The following is a 23,894-nucleotide window of genomic DNA, read 5'->3' on the forward strand; positions in this document are numbered from 1 at the left end:
TTGGACGAGTGCCATCACCAATGATGAGCGACAGACCGTCACTTCCTGACCGCCATTGGTGGACCAACCTATGCACTGATAAGGAACTTGACATTCCCGGATGAACTGCCATTCATCATGCTGACTGACCGAGTGGGCTATCATCTAAATCCACAGTCCCAGTTATGGTCCAACGGTACTGCTTCCGTACAGCTTCGCAGATGTCGGTGGACTCCACTGGAGGATGTTGATGTGCTTACGGGTACTTGCTGCCCCCTGTGGGTTCAGAGTTCAGATCCTGGCTGAATCACTGCAGGGCCGCTTAGTTTGCGGATGTCGGATTTGGGAGGCGCAGCGGAAGCTACTATGGAGACCTCCCTGACCCTCGAAAAGCTGTCGACATAGCTCTCTCCCAGGAAAGCACCGACCATGGACTCCAAGAACTCCAGGGCCTAGCGGTCCTGAACATTGAGGAACGAGACCTCATGTGAGGGCGCCGTTTCCAAGCATCGGACCGGTTATCATCCACAACCCCCCAACCCCGAGATGCCGCATGCATTACCTGGAGGACTTGGAAGCTGAGCAGCCACCCCACCCGCTGCACTGCATTCCATACCCCAGAAAGGCACCTATCCGGGTGATGCTGCTGCTAAACGGACACCTCACCGGGTTGGAACTGGACAAGGGGGCGGAGGTTGCTGTCATCCACTTTCGGACATTAGGGCCATGGGTTTTCGTGACACGGGGACCTGACTGGCCACATATACCGGCAAGCTCTGAGAAATCAAAGGCACCACACACATGCCCATGGCATACGGAGACCATTCTGTATGCCTACCATTGGTGGTGTGTCCGCGACGATGGGCCCAGCTTATTGCGGTGCAATTGGCTGCGTCACCTACGTTTGGATTGGCAAAGATTGTGCCAGATGTACCCCTCTGGACCAGAGGAAGTGCTGACCAAGTTCCCTTCAGTTTTCACCAAAGGCCTCAGTACCATTAAAGGAGCTATGGCCACGATAAATGTGGAAGAAAATGTCCAGCCTTGATATTTCCACACCCACCCTATGCTGTACACACTTTCCGCCAAGGTAGACCAGTAATTGGACCATTTGGTACAGCTGGATATTATTTGCCCCATCTACTTTGCCGATTGGGTTGCGCCTGTAGTCTCATGTTGAAACCATGTTCCCCACACACATCGACTTTTCAGGGGGCCACGTTCCTCATATTAGTGGAAGCCCACTTAAAGTGGGGTCCCCACGGTGACCACATGAGCAACCATGGAAAGACTGTGAGGCATTTTTAACACGCACGGACTGTCCAAAGTCCTGGTGTCTCACAATGGGGAGGCATTTACAAGCCAGGAATTTGCATCGTACCTGGTCACGAATGGCCCGGTACTATCTAGCCTCCAACGAGCTGATCAAACGAATGGTTCAAACATTCAAGCAGGCCATGAAGAAGATGACCTCGGAATCTTGGGAGATGCGGTTGGCATGATTTCTCTTCATTTAATGTACAACGCCTTACTCTACGACCAGCATTGTGCCAAGAGTTGCTCATGGGGCAGTGTCCCCGGACACATCTCAACCTCATCCTCCCCGATTTCCGGGTGTGGGTCCGTCCACAGCAGGACCGCTCGGAGGCGGACACTCACCGCTGCCGACAAGTGCGAAGTTTCACGATAACTGACACGATTTATGAGAGAAACTTCAGCACTGGAGCCACATAGATCCCTGGGATAGTCCTCCATGTGACGGGGTCAGTGTCCTAACGTGTTCCAGGTACAGGGCACCGAGACACATGGCCACCTGGATTACATATGATGATACGACCAGGAACCACCGGCGCGAGGCCCAGAGGCCCTGCGGAGGACCCCGACGCAGTCCCCCGTACAACCGAGGAGGAGCCCCGAGGCCAGAGAGGAAGCAGGAGCCCACTCGCCCTGCTGCTGAACTGCGTGGGGACCTGAGGCACCTGCGGATCTGACCAAGGATGGCGTACACAGCGATGCAGATTCAAATACCGTATATACTCGCGTATCATGCGATCTCGCGTATCATGCGACCCCTAAATTTTCGTCCCCAAAACATGATTTTATGCTATATCTCGTGTATCATACGAGTCACTTTTTTGGAAATTAATGCCCAAACTAAAACTTCCAAATGGTATCATTGTCTGTGGATTCTGCAGAGTGGATTCTGTTGTGAAAGCTGTTCACGAATCGAACAGCTTTCCAGCTGGCTTTACTAGCGTCGTTCTGCCACTTGACGTTTCCATTCATAAAAACAGCAAGTAAAACACCCACGAATTCTGTGAATACTACTCTTCAGATTTTGACCACAGCATTCTGCTGGGAAGATGTTCAGCCACTTGACGTTTCCATTCATGTTTTTATGAATGGAAACGTCAAGTGGCTGAACATCTTCCCATCAGAAAAATCAGCAAGTAAAACACCCGCGAATTTTGTATCTCGCGTATCATGCGACCCCCCAAATTTAGGTTACAATTTAGGTCTTCAAAAGTCGCATGATACGCGAGTATATACGGTATGGATATTCGACTGCCGTGCCGGCTGAGCCTTGCCAACTATGCCAAACCTTGCGGAAGCGGTGGTCACCGGTGCTCTGCACACCTCCCAGGCTGGACCAACCCTCAACCTCTGACCACAACCCAAACAGCCACGAGACCCTCCTCCTGAGGACTTGGGGAGGTGAGGGACAGGGGTGTTACAATCCCTTTGGGGACAGAACTTGTATTGCATCCAATTTCCCTCCTATATCTCAGAGTATGAGTTACCCAGGTGACAGGAGGGGCAGAGTTTCCTCCCAATTGTAGAAACTTCCCACAGGATATAAACCCCGACCTGGAGGCAGCTCGGGGAAGGTGACCCTGCAGGGAGTGGAGAGGAGTGATTGCTGCATCCAGTGTGAGAATAAAGACAGATGTATCCTGTCAGCCTGCCATCTCGTGGAGTCTTTGACTCGGTCCACAACAATCTCACATTACCTCCTTTGGTAAGCCCTGTCATCTGGTACTTTAGTGGGCAGCAGCAGGACTTTCCCAGGATTCCAGGGGTGAAATGCAGAAGATTCAGCCCTTTGGGCAATCAGAGTCCGATAACCCTTCATTGCTGTCAGCACCACCTGGAGCAATGGCTGCTATCAGCACCCACCAGAGACCCAGGATTAGTGAGGGTTCGACCACCAGTGAGAGATGAAAGGATGGGGATCATGGGGAAGGAGTTAACCGATTAGAGGGTACTGGGAGTACCCCCACCCCCCAACTCACATGCCAACCAGGGAGACTGTAAACAAATTCATGAGAGTTTGCTTTTGCTTTTCATGCTCTCCAATTTATAACTACTCTGCCCATTGCTAGCAGTGGTAGGATGAGCACATTGATGGACATGACTAAGGGTGAATTTAGCCTCATCCAATTTAAAGTCACGAGATGAACTCCTGAAAATAGAGAAACACTGATCTTGGGTTTAGCAAGTTATTGGATGCATGTTGTGGAGTTTCAGGATAATGTTACACAGACACCACCACACCTAGTCAGTTCTGATTTTCACGCAGAGTGGAAGCTGTATTGAAACTGCAAATAAATGCACTTTGCTTCTTGCTGACTGGAAAATGAAAACAAAAAGCACTTTACAACCCTCGGATTTTGTTGAAGTATCAAAATAAGATCCTGCATTAAGTGAGATCTCATAAACATCATCAGTGAAGCTTGTTGAGACTTATTTGTCATTGATAAATGACCAGAAAATGGCTGGATAAGTGTTTCACCCATCTCCTGTTGTACCTCTGGCAGGAGACTGGAAAGAAAACAAGAGACAGCCCGTGTTCACATTTTGCTGCATGTTTCACCAGTCAGTATCTCTTCAAAGTCACTTCCATAAAAATCTCCATGGAGGTTGTGGAAGAAATATTTGCCAGGGTATTAGTATGCCACTTAGCTATTCTGAAAATAGTCACATGGGATCTTTTACATCCATTGTCAAATTGGGCCTCAATTTAATGGCCAAATCTAAAGAACTTCTGACAACGCAGTACTCCCTCAGGACGAGACTAAAGTAATAGCCTGGAATGTGCTCGATTCAATAGTGTGTCATTTAATTCAGAGATAAAAGTATGTCCAATGACCTCAAATAGAGAGTAGGGAACATAAAATATGTTCAAGGTACAAGAAATATTGTTGCCATCACGGAAAGTAACTCTTTAGTGAGAAGTTCATTTTTGTTACTGATCACAATATTTTTTTCATGGAGAGGAAATGCTTCTGGACATGAAGCTAATGTAACAGAAGCATACATTAGAGAATTCAATATGGGCTGAATTTTATCCCCCCCCCCCCCCCCCCCCCCCAACCTCGGGTCTTTGAAGGTGGTGGTGGTGTGGGGGAGAGCAAGCAAAATAAAGCAGATGACAGAGCTACTCACTCAAGCTGTGCCATATATTATGGTAGGTTGGTAAGGCACCAGGCAAGCTATTGTCCTTGGACCTATTGAAGCTTTTAAGTAGCCAATTAATGGTCACTTAAGGACCTCATTCTACATCCACGACAATAATACATGCAGCTAGGGAAGGCAGAGGGAGGCAACCAGCGTGGCTAATTTCAAAGAAAAGGCAAAGGCAGGTAGGAAAGGGGTAACTCCTTGACGGGATGCCCTGTGTTAATTGGGGGCACCTCCAAAGATTGTATTACCCCTTTCTCAGAGATTTACAATAAAACACTTACCGCTGCAGCGGCCTGAGCCAATGAGGTGGCCCCATACTGAAAGGTGATTGTGTGAGAGCACCAATCAGAGCTTGGTATCACTGAATTTGCTGATAGGCTCAAGAATGAGCCTATCAGCAGGCAGTACAGAACAACATCAGGCTTTGATTGGTGGACTCTCCTTTAGAGCAGGTGAACAGTGTCCCAGACGTTGAGAGGTGGTGGACACTTAGAACAGTTCAGGTGGATCTCCTGACTGTCTGGTGTGAAGTTTCTGAATGTAGTAATCCACAGGAGGCAGGAGTTCCGTCACCACACCAATGTTTATTTACAATAACAATATTACAGGAGCAGCTACAAACAGTGCTGCTAGCAGTCCAGTCAACTTAAGACTGGCTCACAAAGCCTACACAGGTGCTTATATGGGCCCCCTCAATGAGCTATCATTGAGGGAGCTCATACTCCAATTGGCCAACCAACAAAGCCAATTGGAGTTCATTACACTGAACTTTCAATGAGCAGCAGCCAGGTTTCTGACATTCAGCCTGGCAGCCTGAGTCACCGGCCTCACGTCGCGGTGTGAGCCTGCGAAGCATTCAGCAAGGTGAGAAGAAGGTGCCATCAAGGGGGGCAGCGGGGCGACTCTTGACCTCTAGGACAGGACTGCGGACCACAGGTGGGCAACTAACCAAAGAAAAAATAGAGGGCAGGTCAGGGCAGGCTTGATAAAGCTAGCACCCAGAAGTGGCCTAGCAATAAGTCAGGCGCACATGCGGTCATCAAGGCTCAAGGCCCAGCCACCCGAGCGAGAGGTGAACAGTCGGGAGGTGTGAGGGCCAAGCAAGTGCCGTGTTGCTGTTTTCAGGGAACAGTGAGGTGGCTCACCCAGAGCTATAGGCCAGGGCTGAGACTGACAGGGCTGAGTGGCAACCAGATCGATGAGATGAAGAGCAGAGGCCAGATAGCCAGCAGCAGGGCACCAGTGAGCCACCAACACTCCTGCAACCTTAAGTCATCAATGGGAGCAACTGCAGGGGTAACTCAATCCCCATGCCAAGGCTGAGGAGGGCAAAGTAGCCTGCTCCTTTTGAAAATTTATATTTGTTGAAATTAAGACAGATCAGTCAATATGAAGAGACGTTATGAATCTGGCAGTCAGAAATACAGATCAGCATGTGGTCAGCACTCATATTATGACAGCCATGTTGCCACAAGGAACATCATTGAACAGATCATTAGCATACTGAAGTAACATTTCCACTACCTGTACTGTTAGGAAGGGGTCCTCAAGCACAAAACAATAGTGATCTGCAGCATAATCAATCAGCCATCATGAGGGCACAGCCTTTATCACCATGGTTTCAGTAACTACCTCAGCAGGATGAAGAAGAAGACAAAGAATAAAATCAAAAGTAAGAGGGAGAGGAAGAGGAGGCCGAGAAGGAAGGAAGTAGCCAGCATATCCATATTCCATTGTTGTCCATGATGTCAACTTCAGATGCTGGATCCCCTAAATAAAGTTCCAGAACCCTGCCATTCAACACTTTCTGGCCTTACCATTGCTCTGTTCTCAACCATCACACATGTTCACTTGACCACAATCCCGAAGTATAAGCCACCAGAAAGCAACCATATCAGAACAACTTTATCCAACAACACATTCAATACTCTATACAATGATCAACCAATCATACTTGTGAATTCTCTCAGAGCCTGTTTTCTGTCTGCTTTTGCCTGGCCTATTGATCCTATTTGTTGCTACTGTAGCCACCTAAGATGGACACTGGGCTACAAAATGGAGAACTGCTAAGGCTGCAGGGAGAAAACAGTCTTTGCAAGGACAAGCAGTTTGCAGAAGGCTAATTAGCATTCTGCACGTACAGAAACCAGTTTATGGCCAGGTACAGAATCTCAGCTAAAGGTGTAAATGGCAACAACGATTTGCATAGTAATGAGGTGATCCAGATCTAGGCCCACACAATAGAAACATTTTGGTTTGAATGGATACTTTGAGTGGACGCCCAGACGAAACGGCACCATAAGTATCCATCACAAAGCACCATAGAAACCGCCCCACCCATCGAGAAGCGACCCTCAGATTGGGGGGTTTGGAAAATATCGATTGGGAGAAGACCCAATCGATATACAGCAGGTAGAGGCCGCCCCGAAGAGGCACGGACTTTGGGGGGACCTATAAAAGTAGACCCCGCACATGGTCCGGTCTGTTGTCTTGGCTCCGGCTCTCTGCTGTTTTCATCGCTTTGCTGATACATCGCATCCTGACTCCAGTTCCATCACCAGCCGTTGAGCCACCAGCCATCGAACTGTAAGTTTCACCACGACGATCGCTACGTGATCCAGACTCGCTAGACCCTGACGACCTTTAATATCTGAGAGTTACAGACCAAGAACGGGACGAAGGCCTTGCTCCCTGACCTTGCCTGTTCCTGTTTAGATAAGTATTTTAGTCGTTTAGTTTAGAAGTAACTTAGTCTCTTTAGCGTATGCATGTGTATTTATTATATTGGTTATAATAAATATCAATCGTTTGAACTTACTAATCGGTGTACAGATTTATTACTTTGAACCTGACCTTGATATACTTGTGAGGTGTCTAAATACGGGCTCCGAGCAGAATTACATACACAGAGCTGTAGTAGTGTTAAGTACACGGCCTTTAAACGGAGGCGTGTTAATACACTCCAATAAAACGCGTAATACACTCAAGTAAAACGTGCAACACTACCCCTCTGGCTGCAACAGACTATTGATTTTCAATTGAAGAGACTGCAGATTGCCTTGCAGGATGATCTTGAGCTGGCGTCAGCCTTGAAAAACAGTTTTTGGGCTGCATTGCCTTAGCATGGGCAGCAAGAATCTGGGCTGTCTGGCTGATGGGCACAGCAGGAGTCCTAGCAGAATGGCAGAATCAAAGCATGATTGCTGGCATCCTGAGAAAGGTCAGCAGGGTTGTGCTCCACAGATTCACTGTCACTTCATCAGGACAGAGGCGTCTCAGCAATGCCTGCAATCTGCTGGAATTCAGATTGCTGAATTGTGTCTGGGACCCTGAAAGCTCCGTTGAGCACTGACATCTGCAGCCATATTGGTAGCAGTCTGAGCCTGCATGGCAGCATGTTGCACTTGCCTGGCAACAAGCCAAAAGTTCTTGACTTCAGTTTGAGCTTCCACTGTAGTCTGAGCTTCCACACAGACATTTTGTGGTTTCTGCCTGTGCTGTAATGGAAGCTGAGACATTGGTTATCAGATACCGCGTCATGGCTGGGTGCTCAAATATTCTCAAGGAGTTGCTGGAATGGATGAGCTCCAAACTCTGTGTGAAACCCTGTATTGAGTTGAAGCCGGACTCCTCCATGCTCCTTGACAGTGATAGCAGGCTCTCTGGAAAGTCAGACCGTTCATCGTGAACTAAATTAGTCATTCATGTAAAACTGTAAGCACTGAAAGACAAATCCAAATCCATTGTGTTGTTTGCATTTCAGGGAAAGTGGATGCTTACCTGAGATCCTTCTTTGGGAGAACTGTGTTTCATAATGGTTTTGTAAGTCCACTTTACCAAACACACTGAATGTTTCTCCAAGCAAAAATTTCAAATTTCCTACCCAGCTATACAACAGTTCTACATTTACACCAGTAGTTGGAATTTAACTTGTTTTCAGTGACAGTACACTGTCTGATAGTATGCTTACCAGTAGCAGATTCATACGCAGAGCTGTTGTGGTTCAGTCTTGTTGGGAATGGGAGATGATAAGCTCCTATGCAGCTTTTTGAAGCAGCTTGTTCAACTAAATAATACAGAAGATGAAACACATGAGCTACATTTACTCAAAATCAAATACATATTTTTTCAGAAGTGCAAACACTAAAAGTTGTTAATAACAAATCTATATTATATATTTCAAAAGTATGTATCTACTACTTTGTTCCCCTCACTCTCATGGCCTGGGAGGTGAATGCAGTGCAAAGTTTACCAGGCAGACCCTGATTCCATCCTTTATCTAGATTAAATATACTGATTTCAGTAGCACCGTTACAAATTGGGGAAAATTAAGATTAAAATATGAAATTGGGATAAAATAAAAAGGGAAATTGATAAGGGCAGCTATCTGAAGGGGGTTTTGATATGCAAATTAGCATATCATAAGAAAAGCAAGTATTTTCCTGTGTGAGGAGGGGGAAAACAATGGGGTATAGAAGAGTTAATTTCAAAGTGGAGAGATAAGGGAATTGGCACTTGATAAAAAGCCGGGTCCACAGGATGGGTAACATCAAAGGGAAATAATGATATATCCATAGCATAATAACTAGAGGCATCTACCATCACAGCCCACTCAGCTACTAGGCTGCAGAAAACAATTTATTGCTAAAAAGGCTGGTTAAAATCCAAAACTCTGCGAGGATTGCGCCTTCACTGAAACTGAAAACGGTTTTCCAAAATGTGGACAAATAACATGAGCTTGGTAATTATTTGCTGGAATTAACTTATAGAGTTATACAATATTGGATGGTGTTTGGGAAGAAATGGCGCCTCAGCATTCAGGAAATGTAGGTAGTTGGGAACAAAGGGATGACTTCATATAATGCTGTTTGCGTATAACCATCGGTGTAGTTAAGTGTACTATTATAGTGTGTTATAGTTCTTCTTGCCATGTGTTTTTATTTCAGTTAATAAATATTCTTTATTTATTGATCACAAAATGATTGAACTATTCCCTCCTGGTTTGCATATCTTTATCACAGTATATCAAATTGAAAATATACATCATTAAGAACCGGTGTTCCAAGTTACCCTTCTGGGTTTTGGGATATCCTCGCATTTAACATCAGTGGGGTTCTTAACACTACAACAGGGTGGAGAACAATGAAAACAGATACATCATGACTGAAAATACAAGTATCGCTCATAATGAGCCATGGAAACCCGTGGAAGTGTATGTGCCTGATAGCAGATATGAATGAAGTCATGATCCCTTGGTGATCAAAGAGTCCAGCAACAATCATTGTCTAGGCTCAGATATGATGACTGATCACACATGTAACAAAAGCTGTTGTTATAGAATCATAGAATTTACAGTGCAGAAGGAGGCCATTCAGCCCATCGAGTCTGCACTGGCTCTTGGAAAGAGCACCCTACACCTCCACCCTATCCCCTTGTCCAGTAACCCCACCTAACCTTTTTGGACACTAAGGGCAATGAATCATGGCCAATCCATCTAACCTGCACATCTTTGGACTGCGGGAGGAAACCGGAGCACCAGAAGAAACCCACACAGACACAGGGAGAACGTGCAGACTCCATACAGACAGTGATCCAAGACGGGAATTGAACCTGGGACCCTGGAGCTGTGAAGCAACTGTGCTAACCATTGTCCTACCATGCTGTCATCAATGGAACTGTCACTCGTGATGATGATTGAAGGGGAGAAAATCAGGAGAACAAAACCAGCCAACTAATTGTTTTCATGCAATTTAATCCCACAATATAACAGCATTGCAGACTATTCTAAACTACAGGGTGATGACAAAATTATAATTTTTCTATGTTTTAATCCTGCCTTCATTCAACATTCACGTGCTACAGCTTGACACCAAATATGGACAAAATCTATCAAGTAGACAAAGCTATTAAAATAAAATAGGCCCTTCCCCCCTTCTTGTGATCTTCATGGTTTGGCAACCACAACATTACTTTTCACCCACTTCCGAACACTTTTAAACGTTTTCACTTTGGAACAATTTGTCAGTGTTTAAATGTTTCTCTATGTCAATTTGATTGATGTAACATTGGAAACATCCATCCTGCTTGAAAGGCGCTGATGCAAACAATCTAATATTCACAGAGCAGGGCCAAGCACCTCTCTGTTGGTCTGTTTTTTGTGGACAGTAGGTAGTCAACTGATGGGCAACATTACCTGGAGAGCCAAATGTAAAACAGAGCCCGGAAACGTTCAGGTACTGGGGTACATGAAAGTTGTAAATTTATAAACTGTATCTGCATAAATGCAAGACACGTTCAAAATAAGATGTCAGAACTGGAGATTATTGCAGCAGCAGTAAATTGTGAGGTACTGGGAGTAACAGCAATATAGTTAAATCTAGAGGAGGAAAAATGTTGGGGGAAAACAAAATGATGATAGCATTCCATCAGGGATACGTGAGTTATACTAAAGCAGATCCCAGGGAACAGGAAGAACAGGAGGTTAAGCTAGATGCAAATGGTTAGACAACTGTAATGATAAACATAAATCTGAGTTTTCATTAGAAGTATGCTACTGAACTTGTGATTTGTATAAGGTAAAAGAAATGATTCAATTTAAATTTCCCCTTTAAGAAATCATTAAAACTTCCCTTTTCGTCCAAGGTTTTCCTCACCTCATCAAAAGTTATTGCTTTGGCCTAGTGTCAATTTTTGTTTCATTGTGCTTCTGGGAGCTCCCACAGGAAGTGTTTCCAGATTGAAAGTGTTGGCTAGTGTAGACTTGAGAGATGAACAGACACTTCCAACACTGGTGAAGGTTCAACTCAATTTTATTAACTACTTCTAACTAACTAACACACGATGACTGTGGGTCTAAATGATGCCAACTTAAACTAGAGACCCAAGCCTTGTCCGAACCAGTTGATTCTCTCAGCATGTGCCGCAAGTCCATGCTGGGCTGGATGAGCCCCCGTTACACCCAGAGGCAGCACCCAGAATGAGCGGGAACCGTGGTGCCCTCTGCCTTTATAGTGTGTGTATTTTAACTGGTGATTGGCTGCGGTGTTTGTACATGTTGATTGGTCCCTGTGTGTGTCCATCAGTGTGTGTCTGCACCATGATATACTGGTGTATATCCTAACAGAAAGCATCATATTGTTACATATCAGAGTAACACCATTGGCTGCAGTAATGTCACATGTTACCCAATGACATCATCGGAGCGTTTAGCAGGCTTTTGTAGAGCTCACCATTGCACCCTGTTTGAGTAGCATCTTAAAATAAATCCCTTGCACTACATTATACAAACTCGACGTGTGTCACTTCTGATTCTTTCTCTTTGCGGCTAAGACAAAGGGTATAATGCATATCAATGCAAAATGTTCTTGCTGTAGATTGTATCTTTCATAACCAAAGGGATTCTAAAATTCTTCCGAGCTAATGAAGCGTTTTTGAAGAGAAGCAGCCCCCACACGTGCTAGCACGGTAGCACAGTGGTTAGCATTGTCGCTTCACAGCTCCAGGGTCCCAGGTTCGGTTCCCGGCTGGGTCAGTGTCTGTGCGGATTTGTAGGCAGCACGGTAGCATGGTGGTTAGCATAAATGCTTCACAGCTCCAGGGTCCCAGGTTCAGTTCCCGGCTGGGTCACTGTCTGTGCGGAGTCTGCACGTCCTCCACGTGTGTGCGTGGGTTTCCTCCGGGTGCTCCGGTTTCCTCCCACAGTCCAAAGATGTGCAGGTTAGGTGGATTGGCCATGCTAAATTGCCCGTAGTGTCCTTAAAAGTAAGGTTAAGGGGGGGGGGGGTTGTTGGGTTACGGGTATAGGGTGGATACGTGGGGTTGAGTAGGGTGATCATTGCTCGGCACAACATCGAGGGCCGAAGAGCCTGTTCTGTGCTGTACTGTTCTATGTTCTATGTTCTAGGTTAGGTGGATTCGCCATGCTAAATTGCCCTTAGTGCCCAAAGGGGTTGGGTGGGGTTGCTGGGTTATGGGTATGGGGCGGAGTTCTGGGCTTAAATGGGGTGCTCTTTCCAAGGTCTGGTGCAGGCTCGATGGGCCAAATGGTCTCCTTCTGCACTGTAAATTCTATGTTCACACAAAGTAGGAAATCAAATGACAAGATCACTTGTTTCAATGATTTTGATTGAGGAATAAATATTACCCCACACACCAGGAGATTTTCTTCGGATCTTTCTTTTACATCCACCTGAGGGGGCAGATGGGGTCTCAGTGTAATGTCCAAGCTGAAAGACAGCACCTCCACAGCTGCAGCACTGCCCCAGTGCTCTACTGAAGTGTCAGTTTTGAACCCATGGTCAATTCCCCAAGGGACTGGACTCTCAATTTTCTGACCCAGATATCAAAGAATAACCACTGAATCAAGGATGGCATCTATAGTGGACAATTTTACTCTGCAAAAAGAGAAAACTCTACTTGAGAGCATGCAAGTGATTTGAGTGGGCACACTCAGTCAACCAGACTGTGGACATTTTGCAGCACCATTGAAAAAAAAAAACAGCTTCAGGAACGAGAGAAAGAGGTGGGGGCAGGGTGGGGTGGAGCAGGGCCAGAGTAAAAGAGAACAAGCATGGTGGAATAATTCTGGAAAAGTGCAAACTGGAGAGGGAGAAGATAAAGCATAAGATATGGGAGCCATTAATAGAAACATGCAGATAAAGCTAATCCAAAGAAAGACGAAGCAATGTCAAACTTTGAGCAGGAGAAATTGGTGCAGAGTAGAACCTAAAAAGAAAGAGCAAGATTAAATGGAACTTAGAAGGAGGGACAGTGAACAGAATAAAGCTTAGTGAGGGAGCAAAGTGGGCCTGGAAAGTTTGTTTGGGAGACAGCTGATGAGAGGCAAAGGGAAAGAACAGAAGAAAGGTGCAGATGGAATATAAGTTCACAATATACGGCACAATTCTCTCACTCAAGCATAACAAGGCCGGTGAATAACGGGAGAGGCCAAAAATGAGATGGCTGTGGAGATGGGCAAAGGGTCCGTGGGTCAGTCCATATTGCGGAAGAAAGTGACGGAGGCATCATAATGGTTGTGCAAAAAGTTGTTTAATGTGCTGTACAAACCCTGATAGTTCCGCCCTCCCTACCCCGCAACCCCTCCCCAACCCCTACCAAACCCCACCATATCACCTCCCCCCTCACCCAGTCCTCAATGATCCTCAACATGCTTGGCTCTCCTAGCTCTATCACTACGTCTTGGTGTTTCCCTATCATGCACATCAGAGGTGGAGGCAGCCAGCTGCTTACCTCGCCCCATGGCCATCGATGCCCCTGGCGGACGTCCTCTGGGGGTTCTGCAGCCGGAGCCCCGGCTCACTTGCCGGTGGCACATTTACAGCCGTGCCGCTCTGTCCCATGTCCTGCTTGCGAGATGCGGCCTCATCAGAGGGGTGAAACACGGGGGCCACTCCATCGCCACTCCATGGGATGGGTCTGGGTTGGCTCTCAGCGTCCCCTCCTCCTGATCCATGTCCATAGGGCCCTGGGGTTCACCTTGGAATGGAGGGCAGCTGGTTTCAGCCCCGGATGCTCCTACATCATCTGGCTCTGTCAGTCCTGGCGGTTCCCCATGGTCCACACCATGGTGTCGACGCCCACAGCGATGCTCCTCAGCCACTGGGACATACTCTGAAGTGCCTCGGTAATGCCCACCTGTGACTGGGACAAGCTCCGCAGCATCTCGGCCATGCCCATCTGAGAGCAGAACATTTCCCACAGAACCTCATAGAACATAGAACATACAGGAGGCCATTCTGCCCATCAGGTCTGCACCGACCCACTTAAGCCCTCACTTCCACCCTATCCCCTTAACCCAATAATCCCTCCAAGTCTTTTTGGTCACTAAGGGCAATATATCATGGCCAATCCACCTAACCTGCACGTCTTTAGATTGGGAGGAAACCAGAGCACCGGGAGGAAACCCACGCAGACACGGGGAGTACGTGCAGACTCCGCACAGACAGTGACCCAGTGGGGAATCGAACCTGGGACCCTGGCGCTGTGAAGCCACAGTGCTATCCACTTGTGCTACCGTGCTGCCCTTGAACTTGGTACTAGGTGACATCCCTCAGCAAGGCGATCAGTCTGCCGAGGTCCTCAGCCATGGCCGTCACCGACTGCACAACGCTTGGACACCTTCACTCATGGTGCTGACGTTGTGCAGCAGCCTCTCCACTGTGGTTGCCACCCTATCAGTGTTGGCCTCAGTGCCACTCATTTCCGGCGCCATCTTCTGCACCCATAGCCTCTGGGACTCCGCCAAGTCAGCATCACTCCAGCAGATATGTATCTGCTGGAGTGACGCTGACATCTCCGTCTGAACGTCCCAGTCGTCTCCATCAGCTCCGGGTAACCCTGTTCCAGAGGCTCAGCATTAGGCTGGGTCCCAGCTGGGTCCTGATATCTTTCATCTTGAGTCTATTCATTCATCAATTGGTGACAGTTGCTATGCTTTCTACTTAAGAAACCATTCTAACAATTCATATATTCAACACTTTTGCAGAGTTGGAAAACATGATTCTATTCCTAAGATTAGAACACTTTGCATTGAGACATTTCAAATGACCAACTTTGTAGAATTTAAATTATAACATTTAAAAAAAATAAATTTAGAGTATCCAATAAATGTTTCCAAATGAAGGGGCAATTTAACGTGGCCAATCCCCCTAGCCTGCACATCTTTGGGTTGTGGCGGTGAGACCCACGCAGACATGGGGAGAATGTGCAAACTCCACATTGACAGTGACCCGGGGCGGGGATCGAGCCTGGGTCCTCAGCGCTGTAAAGCAGCAGTGCAATCACTGCTGAATTTAAATTCTAACATTCTCAAACCAATGATTTGGAGCTGCAAATACATGATTGGGCCTAAAATTAATCTCTTCTTAAAAATTGAAATTGGTCATCAGGCACAATATTCATCAGCTTAATAAGGTCAAAAAATCAATGTACAATTAAAGATGCTGCATAATTATTATGGGTGTTATCAGTGAACGAATGCTTAATGCATTTAAATGACAGCCACTATCTTGTCAGGTCCATTAACTGTTCGCTGCTGGTGTCTGCAAATGAAATACTTCAGAACTTTCAGTCAATATCTATTTATTTGAGGAATAAGACTCCACTTAAATAGTGATTCGAGTGTGGCAAAGTCAAAGAGTTTAGGATGACATTAGATTAAAAGAAGCTTACAATATTGCCAAATGTCAGTACGCCTGAGATTCGGTAAAGAGTGACCAATAAATTAATCAAGAGAGAGGAAAAAATGAGGGTAAACGAGTAAGATATATTTTAAAAATTGAAGAATCTTTGCAGGTATGTAAAAACAAAATGATGGATCAATGTAAACATGGGCCCCTTAGAGGTTGGGACAGGTGACATTATAATGGGAAATTAGGAAATAGCACTGATACTAAACAAATAATTTATATATCTCTTCACAGGAGCAGGCACAAACAGCATGTCAGAAAACGTGGGAAACAAATTGTTTAATGAGAATGAGGAACTTAAAGAATTAATATTAATAAAGCAATTATACTGGAGAAAGTAACTAGTGGAGTGCAACAAGGATGATTGCTTGGATCGCAGCTATTTACAATCTATATGTTGTGTAATATATCTATGTTTGCTAATGATGCAAAGCAAGTTCAAAAAATAAGCTGTGAAGAGAATGTAAAGCGCTGCAAAGTGATAGAAGGAGATAAATAATTTGGCAAAGAGATAATCTAATGATCCACTTTGAGGAGAAGAATGGAAAAGCATTGTTTATTTTGGTGAGAGAGAACTAAATGTTGACATTCAGAAGGATTTGGAAGCCTCTGTACATGAATCACAGAAAGTGAACATGCAAAAGTACAGCAATAAATTCAGGTGGATCCTTTAATCGAAGGCTGTATTTTTTTTAACATTCATTCACAAGATGCAGGCATTTCTGGCTAGACCAACTTTATTGCCCATTCCTAATTACCCTAGGGAAGGTGGTGGTGAGTTGTCTTCTTGAACTGTTATAGTCAATGTGCACCCGAATTGCTGTTAGGTAAGGTGTTCCAGAATTGCGAACCAGTGACAGTGAAGGAATGGAATATAGTTCCAAGACAGTTAGTGGATGGTTTGGAATAAGCTTACAGGTGGCGGTGTTCCCATGCATCTGCTCCCCTTATCCTTCTATGTGGTAGAGGTCACAGACTTGGAAGATGCTGATGAAGGAGATTTGATGAGTTGCTGCAGTGCATCTTGTAGATATTACACATTGCTGCCATTGTGCATGGAGGAGGTGGATTTTTAAGGTGGTTGATGAGGTGCCAATCAAGTGGGCTGCTTTGTCCTAGATGGTTGCAAGCTTTTGACTGTTGGTGGACTCTCCAGGCACTCATCCAGGCAATTGAAGATAATTCCATCACACTCCTCATGTGTGCCTTGTAGATGGTGAAATATTTTGGGTCTCCAAGAGCTGAGATATTTCCTGAATTCTGACCAGCTTGTGTATCCACAATATTCATACAACTGCTCCAGTTCAGTTTATGATCAATGGTAGCCCCCAGGATGTTGATAGTGGGGGATTCAGTGATGATAATGTCACTGAATGTCAAAGGGTTAGATTTTTCCTTGTTGGAGATGGTCAATGCCCAGCACTTGCATGGCGCAAATGTTACTTGCCACTTACCAGCCCAAGTCTGAATATTGTCCAGCTCTTAATTTCTACTTGCAAAGAGACATGGACTGCTTCAGTATCTGAGGAGTTGCTAATTTTCCTGAGGATTGTGCAATCAGTAAACCATCAGTGAACATCCCCACTGCTGACCTTCTGAAGGAGGGAAGATCATTGACAAAGCAGCTGAACATGGGTGGACCTAGGATATTACCTTCAGGAACTGCTGCAGTGATGTCATTGGACTATGATACCTGACCACAAGCAGCGATAACTAATTTCCTTTGTATTAATTATGACTGCAGCCAGTGAAGAGCTTTCCCTAATTTCCAGTTTTGCTGGTGCTCCTTGAAGCCATATTCACTAAAATACCACCTTAATGTAAAGCACATTCACTCTCACCTCACCTCTTGAGTTCAGTTCTTTGTCCATGTTTGTACTAGGTCTGCATTGAGGTAAAGAGCTGAGTAGTCCTGGCAATATCCAAACTGAGCATCAATGAACAGGTTCCTGCTGAGTATGTATGTTGTGGAGAGGCCGGCATTGGACTGGGGTGAGCACAGTTAGAAATCTTACAGCAGTCAGGTTAAACTCCAACAGGTTTATTTGGAATCACTAGCTTTCGGAGCGCAGCATTTTGATAGTATTGTTGATGTCACCTTCCATCACTTTGCTGATAAGATTAGTCAGATGGAGCAATAAGTGACCAGATTGAATTTGTCCTGCTTTTTGTAGACAAGACATACCTGGGTAATTTTCGAGGTTCAGAGTAGATGCTAGTATAAAAGCTGTACTGCAACAGCTTGGCTAAGGGTATGTCTAGTTCTGAAGCACAGGTCTTCAGGACTATTGTAGAATTGTTGTCAGGGCCTGTTGCCTTTTCAATATCCAGTATATTCAGCTGTTTATTAATATCATGTAGAGCAGTAGTTTTCAAAGTGGGGGTTGCAAGCAAACCTCGGGTGAGTCATTGGGTATTAAAAAATGTGTCGACAAAATTTGTTTCGCAAAGATTTCCTGATCTTTTTTCTCTGGCTAAATGAAATACATAGGTATGGTCTAGCGGCTGCATGGTGCCTGGCAAGGAGCCATGCAGGATGGTTGGATCGCAGGAGATGCCCAAATCGGGAACTGCGTCAGGCATCGAGCAGCTTGTGATTTAACCCGCCCGCTTCCGTTCGCCGGATCTAGATCCGCCTAGATGCGTCGCAAAGCTAATTGAGGTCAATTAATTGTAATCCCCATCTCATTAGGCAGATGGAAGCTCGATCTAACGCCTCTCGTGATCTAAGTGGCTCTGCAGTGAGAGGTCACGTTGCACCGATTAGTACTGGCCCACACAAACGTGGACCAGGTGTCATGGTACATGGGGGTATGTCCTGGGCCATGGGAGACTGATGGTGCCGCACTCCCCTCCCCTCCCAGTGCCCTCTCAGTGATCCTGAAACAGCTTAGCCCTCGTTGCTCTGCAGTCACGTCGAACTGTGTTCCCAGGATGCTCATCTTAGGTGGAGGGAACCTACTCCTTACTCCCTGTAGCCTTTGAAGCTCCTGGCAGGTGTTCTCTGGGGGTCCTGGGGACGGAGACTCCCGGCCACTTTGCTGGTGGCACATGCCTCGCCGTGCCACCCTGTTCCATCCTCTGACCCCGGGACGCACCTTTGTCAGCAGTGGGGGACTGGGGAGAGGTGGAGACTGCGTCAACTCCCTGTAGGGAGTTATTGAGTCGACCTCCGGCGCTCGCTGATCACGTTTGATGCCTGTAGGGCCCTGGGGTTATGTTGGGATGGAGGGGCAGCTGGAGTTAGCTCCGGGGACCCTGGGTAATCTGGCTCTGCCAGCCATGGTGGCTCCCCATTACCTGTGCCAGTGAGCCAACACTCTCAGCGATGCTCCCCTGTGACTGGGCCATACTCTGGAGTGCCACGCAAATGTCCACCTGCGTGTGGGACATGTTCCCCAGTGACTGGGACATGCTCTGGTGTGCCTCGGCAATGCCCACCTGAGACTGGGACATGCTCCGCCGCACCTCGGCAAGGTCCATCTGTGTCTGGGACACACAATGCAGCACCTCAGCAAAGCACACCCGAGACTGTGACATGCTCCTCCACTGTGCCTCGGCAAGTGACATGCTCCTCCGCTGTGCCTCGGCAAGTGACATGCTCCTCCGCTGTGTCTCGGCAAGGTCCACCTGTGTCAGGACATGTCCCCAATGACTGGGACATGCTGTTGAGGCCCTCTGCCATAGCCTTTACTGACTGACAACGTCTTGGACACCACCACTCATGGCACTGATGTTGTGCTCCAGGCTTTTCACTATGATCGTCACACTATCAGTTTTGGCCTCAGTGCCAAGCATGGCCGGTGCCATCTCCTGCACCCATAGCCTTTGGGACTCCTCCAATTGGCTGTGGAACGGCTGGAGTGCTGCTGACATCCGGCTCTTAATCTCACGGCCGCACCCGAGTTTATGCATCAGCTCTGGGATAACCTTGTCCAGAGACTTGACATTGGGCTGGGACCGGGTCCTGGGATCCAGCAGACTGCAGACTGCTGTCCCACCTGGATGTTCCTGCCTCCACCTGATGTGCATAAGCAACTCTGTTGTGCTCACCAGATTGTGCCCCAGAAGTCTGTCCGTAACTTTTTTCTAATTTAGAGTACCCAATTCATTTTTTCCAATTAAGGGGCAATTTAGCCTGTTCAATCCACCTACCTTGCACATCATTGGATTGTGGGGGTGAAACCCACGCAAACACGGGGAGAATGTGCAAACTCCACACGGACAGTGACCCAGAGCCGGGATCGAACCTGGGACCTCGGCGCCGTGAGACTGCAGTTCTACCACTGCGCCACCGTGCTGCCCTTAGTCCTTCCATTACTTTCGCCCACCAAGGAGTGTGTCTCTGCATGTGGTACGGTGGTGATGACAGCTGTGACACCTCACTGGTAGCATCCTTGGAGCTCCCCTCCAAGGTGTTCTCTTGGAATGCAGAACAGGGGGGGCCACCCTGGGTGGGCCAGCACCATCAGATGGAGATCTTGTTGGAGAATAATAATAATAATAATAATAATGGACAGGTGGTCAGTGAGAGGGAAGTATTATTTTATCTGTCACGCAAACCTCACTTGAGACAGGTCATCTGGGTGGGGGCTAGTGGATCCTCACCTCTGTGGCGCAGGCCAATCTCGACGTCGGTGTCTGATCTCTCCTCGGTCATCCCCTTGACCTCCAGGGCCCGTCCCTGTGAGTGGATGAGGTCTCTGATGTCCTGCACCCATCTTGACCCTTTCTCACTTGTTATGGGCCGAATTCTCCTATGGGGACAAAGAGAGGGGATACATCATGCATCATGGGGGAAAGGCATGGGCAGCTGGGCTTGGGTGGGCTGTGCTGCTGCGTGCCAGCATGTGCTGGGTCACAGGCGCAGTATTGTTCAGGAGGGGGTGCGATGCCAACCGCCGGCTTATCGGGGGGTGGGTGGGGCGGCCGGGGTTTGCCAGGCGGGACCGGTGTAAGAGGGACGATGCCAACTCATCCATGCTGCCGAGTAGAAGTTGTTGAGATTCTTGTGCCACTGGGTGGCAGTCATCCTGGCCACACTCCCCGAATTGAAGGCCGTAGCCATTGCCTAGCAGGCAGCACTCGCTCACCTGCGGATGACCCTCCGACCTCCTTGCAGAAACAGGGGCCGGGATGCTCCAAAATCCCGGCTAAGTGTTAATGCTGGCATAAACACCGGAGTGTTTCACGCCAGCGCCAACAGGCCTCTTGGTCCAGCGATTCAGTGGCCCACAGGGGGCCAGCATGGCGTAGCGACACAGCGGACCCGCATGGAAGAAGGTAGGCCTCCCCTCAGGTCGCACGCGCCTGCTGATCGGTAGCCCTCAATCACGGGCCTGACCGTTGTGGAGTCCCACGCCCCCCGGAGCCTGATCCCTCCGCCCCCCCCCCCCCCCCCCCCCCACCAGGATGGCCACCGCGGACGCGGGTCCGAGGTCCCACCGGATGGTACCATATGTGAACCACGCCGGCGGAACTTGGCCGGTCGACAGCGGAGAATCGGTGGGGGTGGGAGGGGCTCTTTCAATGGCCCCCATCTGGCGCCACGTCGACCTCGCGCGCATGGCTGGCGCCGATTCTCCGGTCGCCAGAGAATCGCGTCCCGGTGTCACAGCGGCGTGGCAGGAATTTTCAGCGTCAACGGCGATTCTCTGACCCGCCGCAGGCTCAGAGAATCCTGGCCTGGGTGTCCCATCTGGTCTCCACTGCATCCAACAGCCTGGCCAGGTTAACATCTCCACTGTCACTGTCTGTGCGGAGTCTGCACGTCCTCCCCGTGTGTGCGTGGGTTTCCTCCGGGTGCTCTGGTTTCCTCCCACAGTCCAAAGATGTGCAGGTTAGGTGGATTGGCCATGCTAAATTGCCCGTAGTGTCCTAAAAAAAAGTAAGGCTAAGGGGGGGTTGTTGGGTTACGGGTATAGGGTGGAGAAGTGGGTTTGAGTAGGGTGATCATTGCTCGGCAAAACATCGAGGGCCGAAGGGCCTGTTCTGTGCTGTACTGTTCTATGTTCTATATTATTAAGTGGGTCTGCACGGTGGCATGGCTGCATGCTGTCTGGTGTTTGCTCTGCGGGATAAGTTTAAGGGCTGCTCCTCCTCATTAGCGGGGAGCTACCAGGAACAGTCCTGGCAAATCAGCTGGTGGGACAGCCATTTTCGATGTGAAGCCGTCGGACATCATTACCGGCCCTAATTGCCATCAGACACCGCTGGCGGTCTCATTAGGTTGGGTGTCGTCGGGCAGCCGGCAATTCCCACTCACTACCACACTTAGAGACCTTTCAGTTAGATCGCGCCCCATGTCGTTCGACCTTACTGGAGTTGTAACTAAGATTGTGAATGAGGTAATAGTTTCACTAGGAAGCAGCCTTGCATGTCTTATTGTCCATATTTATATCGCATAAAGTTTCTGAATCAATCTGTAAAAAACTGTTTTAACTCAATGAATGCTTATGGGTTAGTTCACTCACAAAACATGTTTGTTGAAAAAGTGTCTTCAGCACGTCGTACTTTCAATGCACAACTCCAGAAGAAACCTTCGTAGTGAAATGTCTTTTCAGATGCCTGTGGAAAAACAACTGGAGCTTTATTTCAGATAGTAAAAATAAATATTAAATATTGGGAGTTAACTTTCTTGCAATACTTTTCCATCTTCAATTTAATGAAAATCATTTTTCACTTTATCATCTTTTGAATTAGAACAAGATGTTTCATAGGGTTAAAGCAAATCTCCATTTGAACAGGAAACCTCTTTTTAAAACAAAACAACAGGATGTAACATTTTATATTATAATGTGGCTCCTTCACCTGAGGAAAAGATAGTGATTCGAAGCACACCTTTGGACTTTAACCTGGTGTTGTAAGACTACTTACTGATTTTATATTATGGCCACTCAGTATCAACTATGGTGTGGCACAGACGGAGATAAAGCCAAAATTGCCTATCTTGTGTTCAACAATATGCCCTACCAAATTTTGATGAAAATTGGAGAACTGAAAAGTTTTGTATTTGCTTCATTTGGAGGGAAATTGATTGTCAGTTTGTTCCATGGATCGGTGCCAATGAGAAAAGGTTAATACTGGTTAGAACTGGTTTCATGTACAATTCTTACAATTAGCCACTGTCCGTTTGGAATTTGCACATTCTCCACGTGTCTGCGAGGGTTTCACAACCCAAACATGTGCAGGTTAGGTGGATTGGCCACGCTAAATTGCTCCTTAATTGAAAAAAAAAACAATTGAGTACTCTAAAAAAAAAAATTTTTTTAATTCTTACAATTAGCTGAAGAACAGGCTTTCTGAAAGACTCCAAGAAGTTTAAACTGACTGAATAATTGGGCTGGATGTTGCCAACCCTCTCAAAACAGTCTGGGAAGTGAGAGACCTCATAAAATGGTAGCTGAAGGTGTCAGGAGCATAGCCTGATATTGTTCTGCAACCACAAGTTATTCCGATATTCCTGGGGTGGGAACTTCAGTGGCATGATCGCCCACCAACTGGAGGAAATGGGCCATTAAAACAACTAAGTGGCTAATTAAAGGCTGAGAGTTTTTTGATCTGCTTGAATATCCTTGGTTTGCAGATTGCTAAGTGAACAAAGTTGTGGGCTGAGCTGGGTCCTGCACTGTGATTGTGTCCTGTTGCCCTCCTTGAAGTTGGGATGTTCCCTTATATGAATGAGCAACTTTTTCTCAACTTCATCCTTGGGGGTGGGTGTGCACCAGAGGAATACAGACTTATGGTTGTATCTTGGTCCTCTTTTATCCTGAGAATGTTTGCTCCTGGTACCTCTCATATTTTTATCTTGTCTAGTTTAATGTGTTGGGAAGCACTGACTGCATTGATATAATCTGAAATTATAGCTGTTGGTCCTCCCTGTATGAATATGTAGAATGATGATCGTTCCGTACTGTTCCTGAGGTTGGGATTCTGCGGTGTGTGCGTGTGGTGTTCTTTGTGCTGCTATTACTCAGGATGGATTTTGTAGTCTACAGAAAGACCACAAAAAGCCAAGTCTAATAAACAAAGCTAAATTGATTACACTACTTATTAAACAGTTCAATCACTATTATTAAAACAACAAATATTATAACTAAACTACAATTGGAACTATGCTAACACCTGTCTCATGAACTCTATCTTAAATTGTTCTCTGCTCTGCTCCTTTCTCTCTAGCTCTCTACACTCTTCTTACGCACTCTCCTTCCACACTTTCCCAGAAGCCTGAGAGGCATTCCTTTT

At 46.9% G+C, this 23,894-nt stretch overlaps 1 protein-coding gene across 1 annotated transcript in view; it reads right to left on the reverse strand.

Moving 5' to 3' along the window:
• Window positions 1-23,894, reverse strand: part of LOC119977313 (transmembrane protein 182-like) — a 117,749-nt gene that overhangs the window by 39,807 nt on the left and 54,048 nt on the right. The window contains exons 3-4 of the mRNA XM_038818080.1: window positions 22,124-22,217; window positions 8,414-8,509 (exon numbers count right to left, since the gene is read on the reverse strand). Of these exons, the coding sequence (XP_038674008.1) occupies window positions 8,414-8,509; window positions 22,124-22,217 (190 nt within the window). The remainder of the gene's footprint in view (window positions 1-8,413; window positions 8,510-22,123; window positions 22,218-23,894) is intronic.

The sequence above is a fragment of the Scyliorhinus canicula genome, chromosome 14 (genome assembly GCF_902713615.1).
Source record: "Scyliorhinus canicula chromosome 14, sScyCan1.1, whole genome shotgun sequence".
In the NCBI taxonomy this organism is placed as follows: domain Eukaryota; kingdom Metazoa; phylum Chordata; class Chondrichthyes; order Carcharhiniformes; family Scyliorhinidae; genus Scyliorhinus; species Scyliorhinus canicula.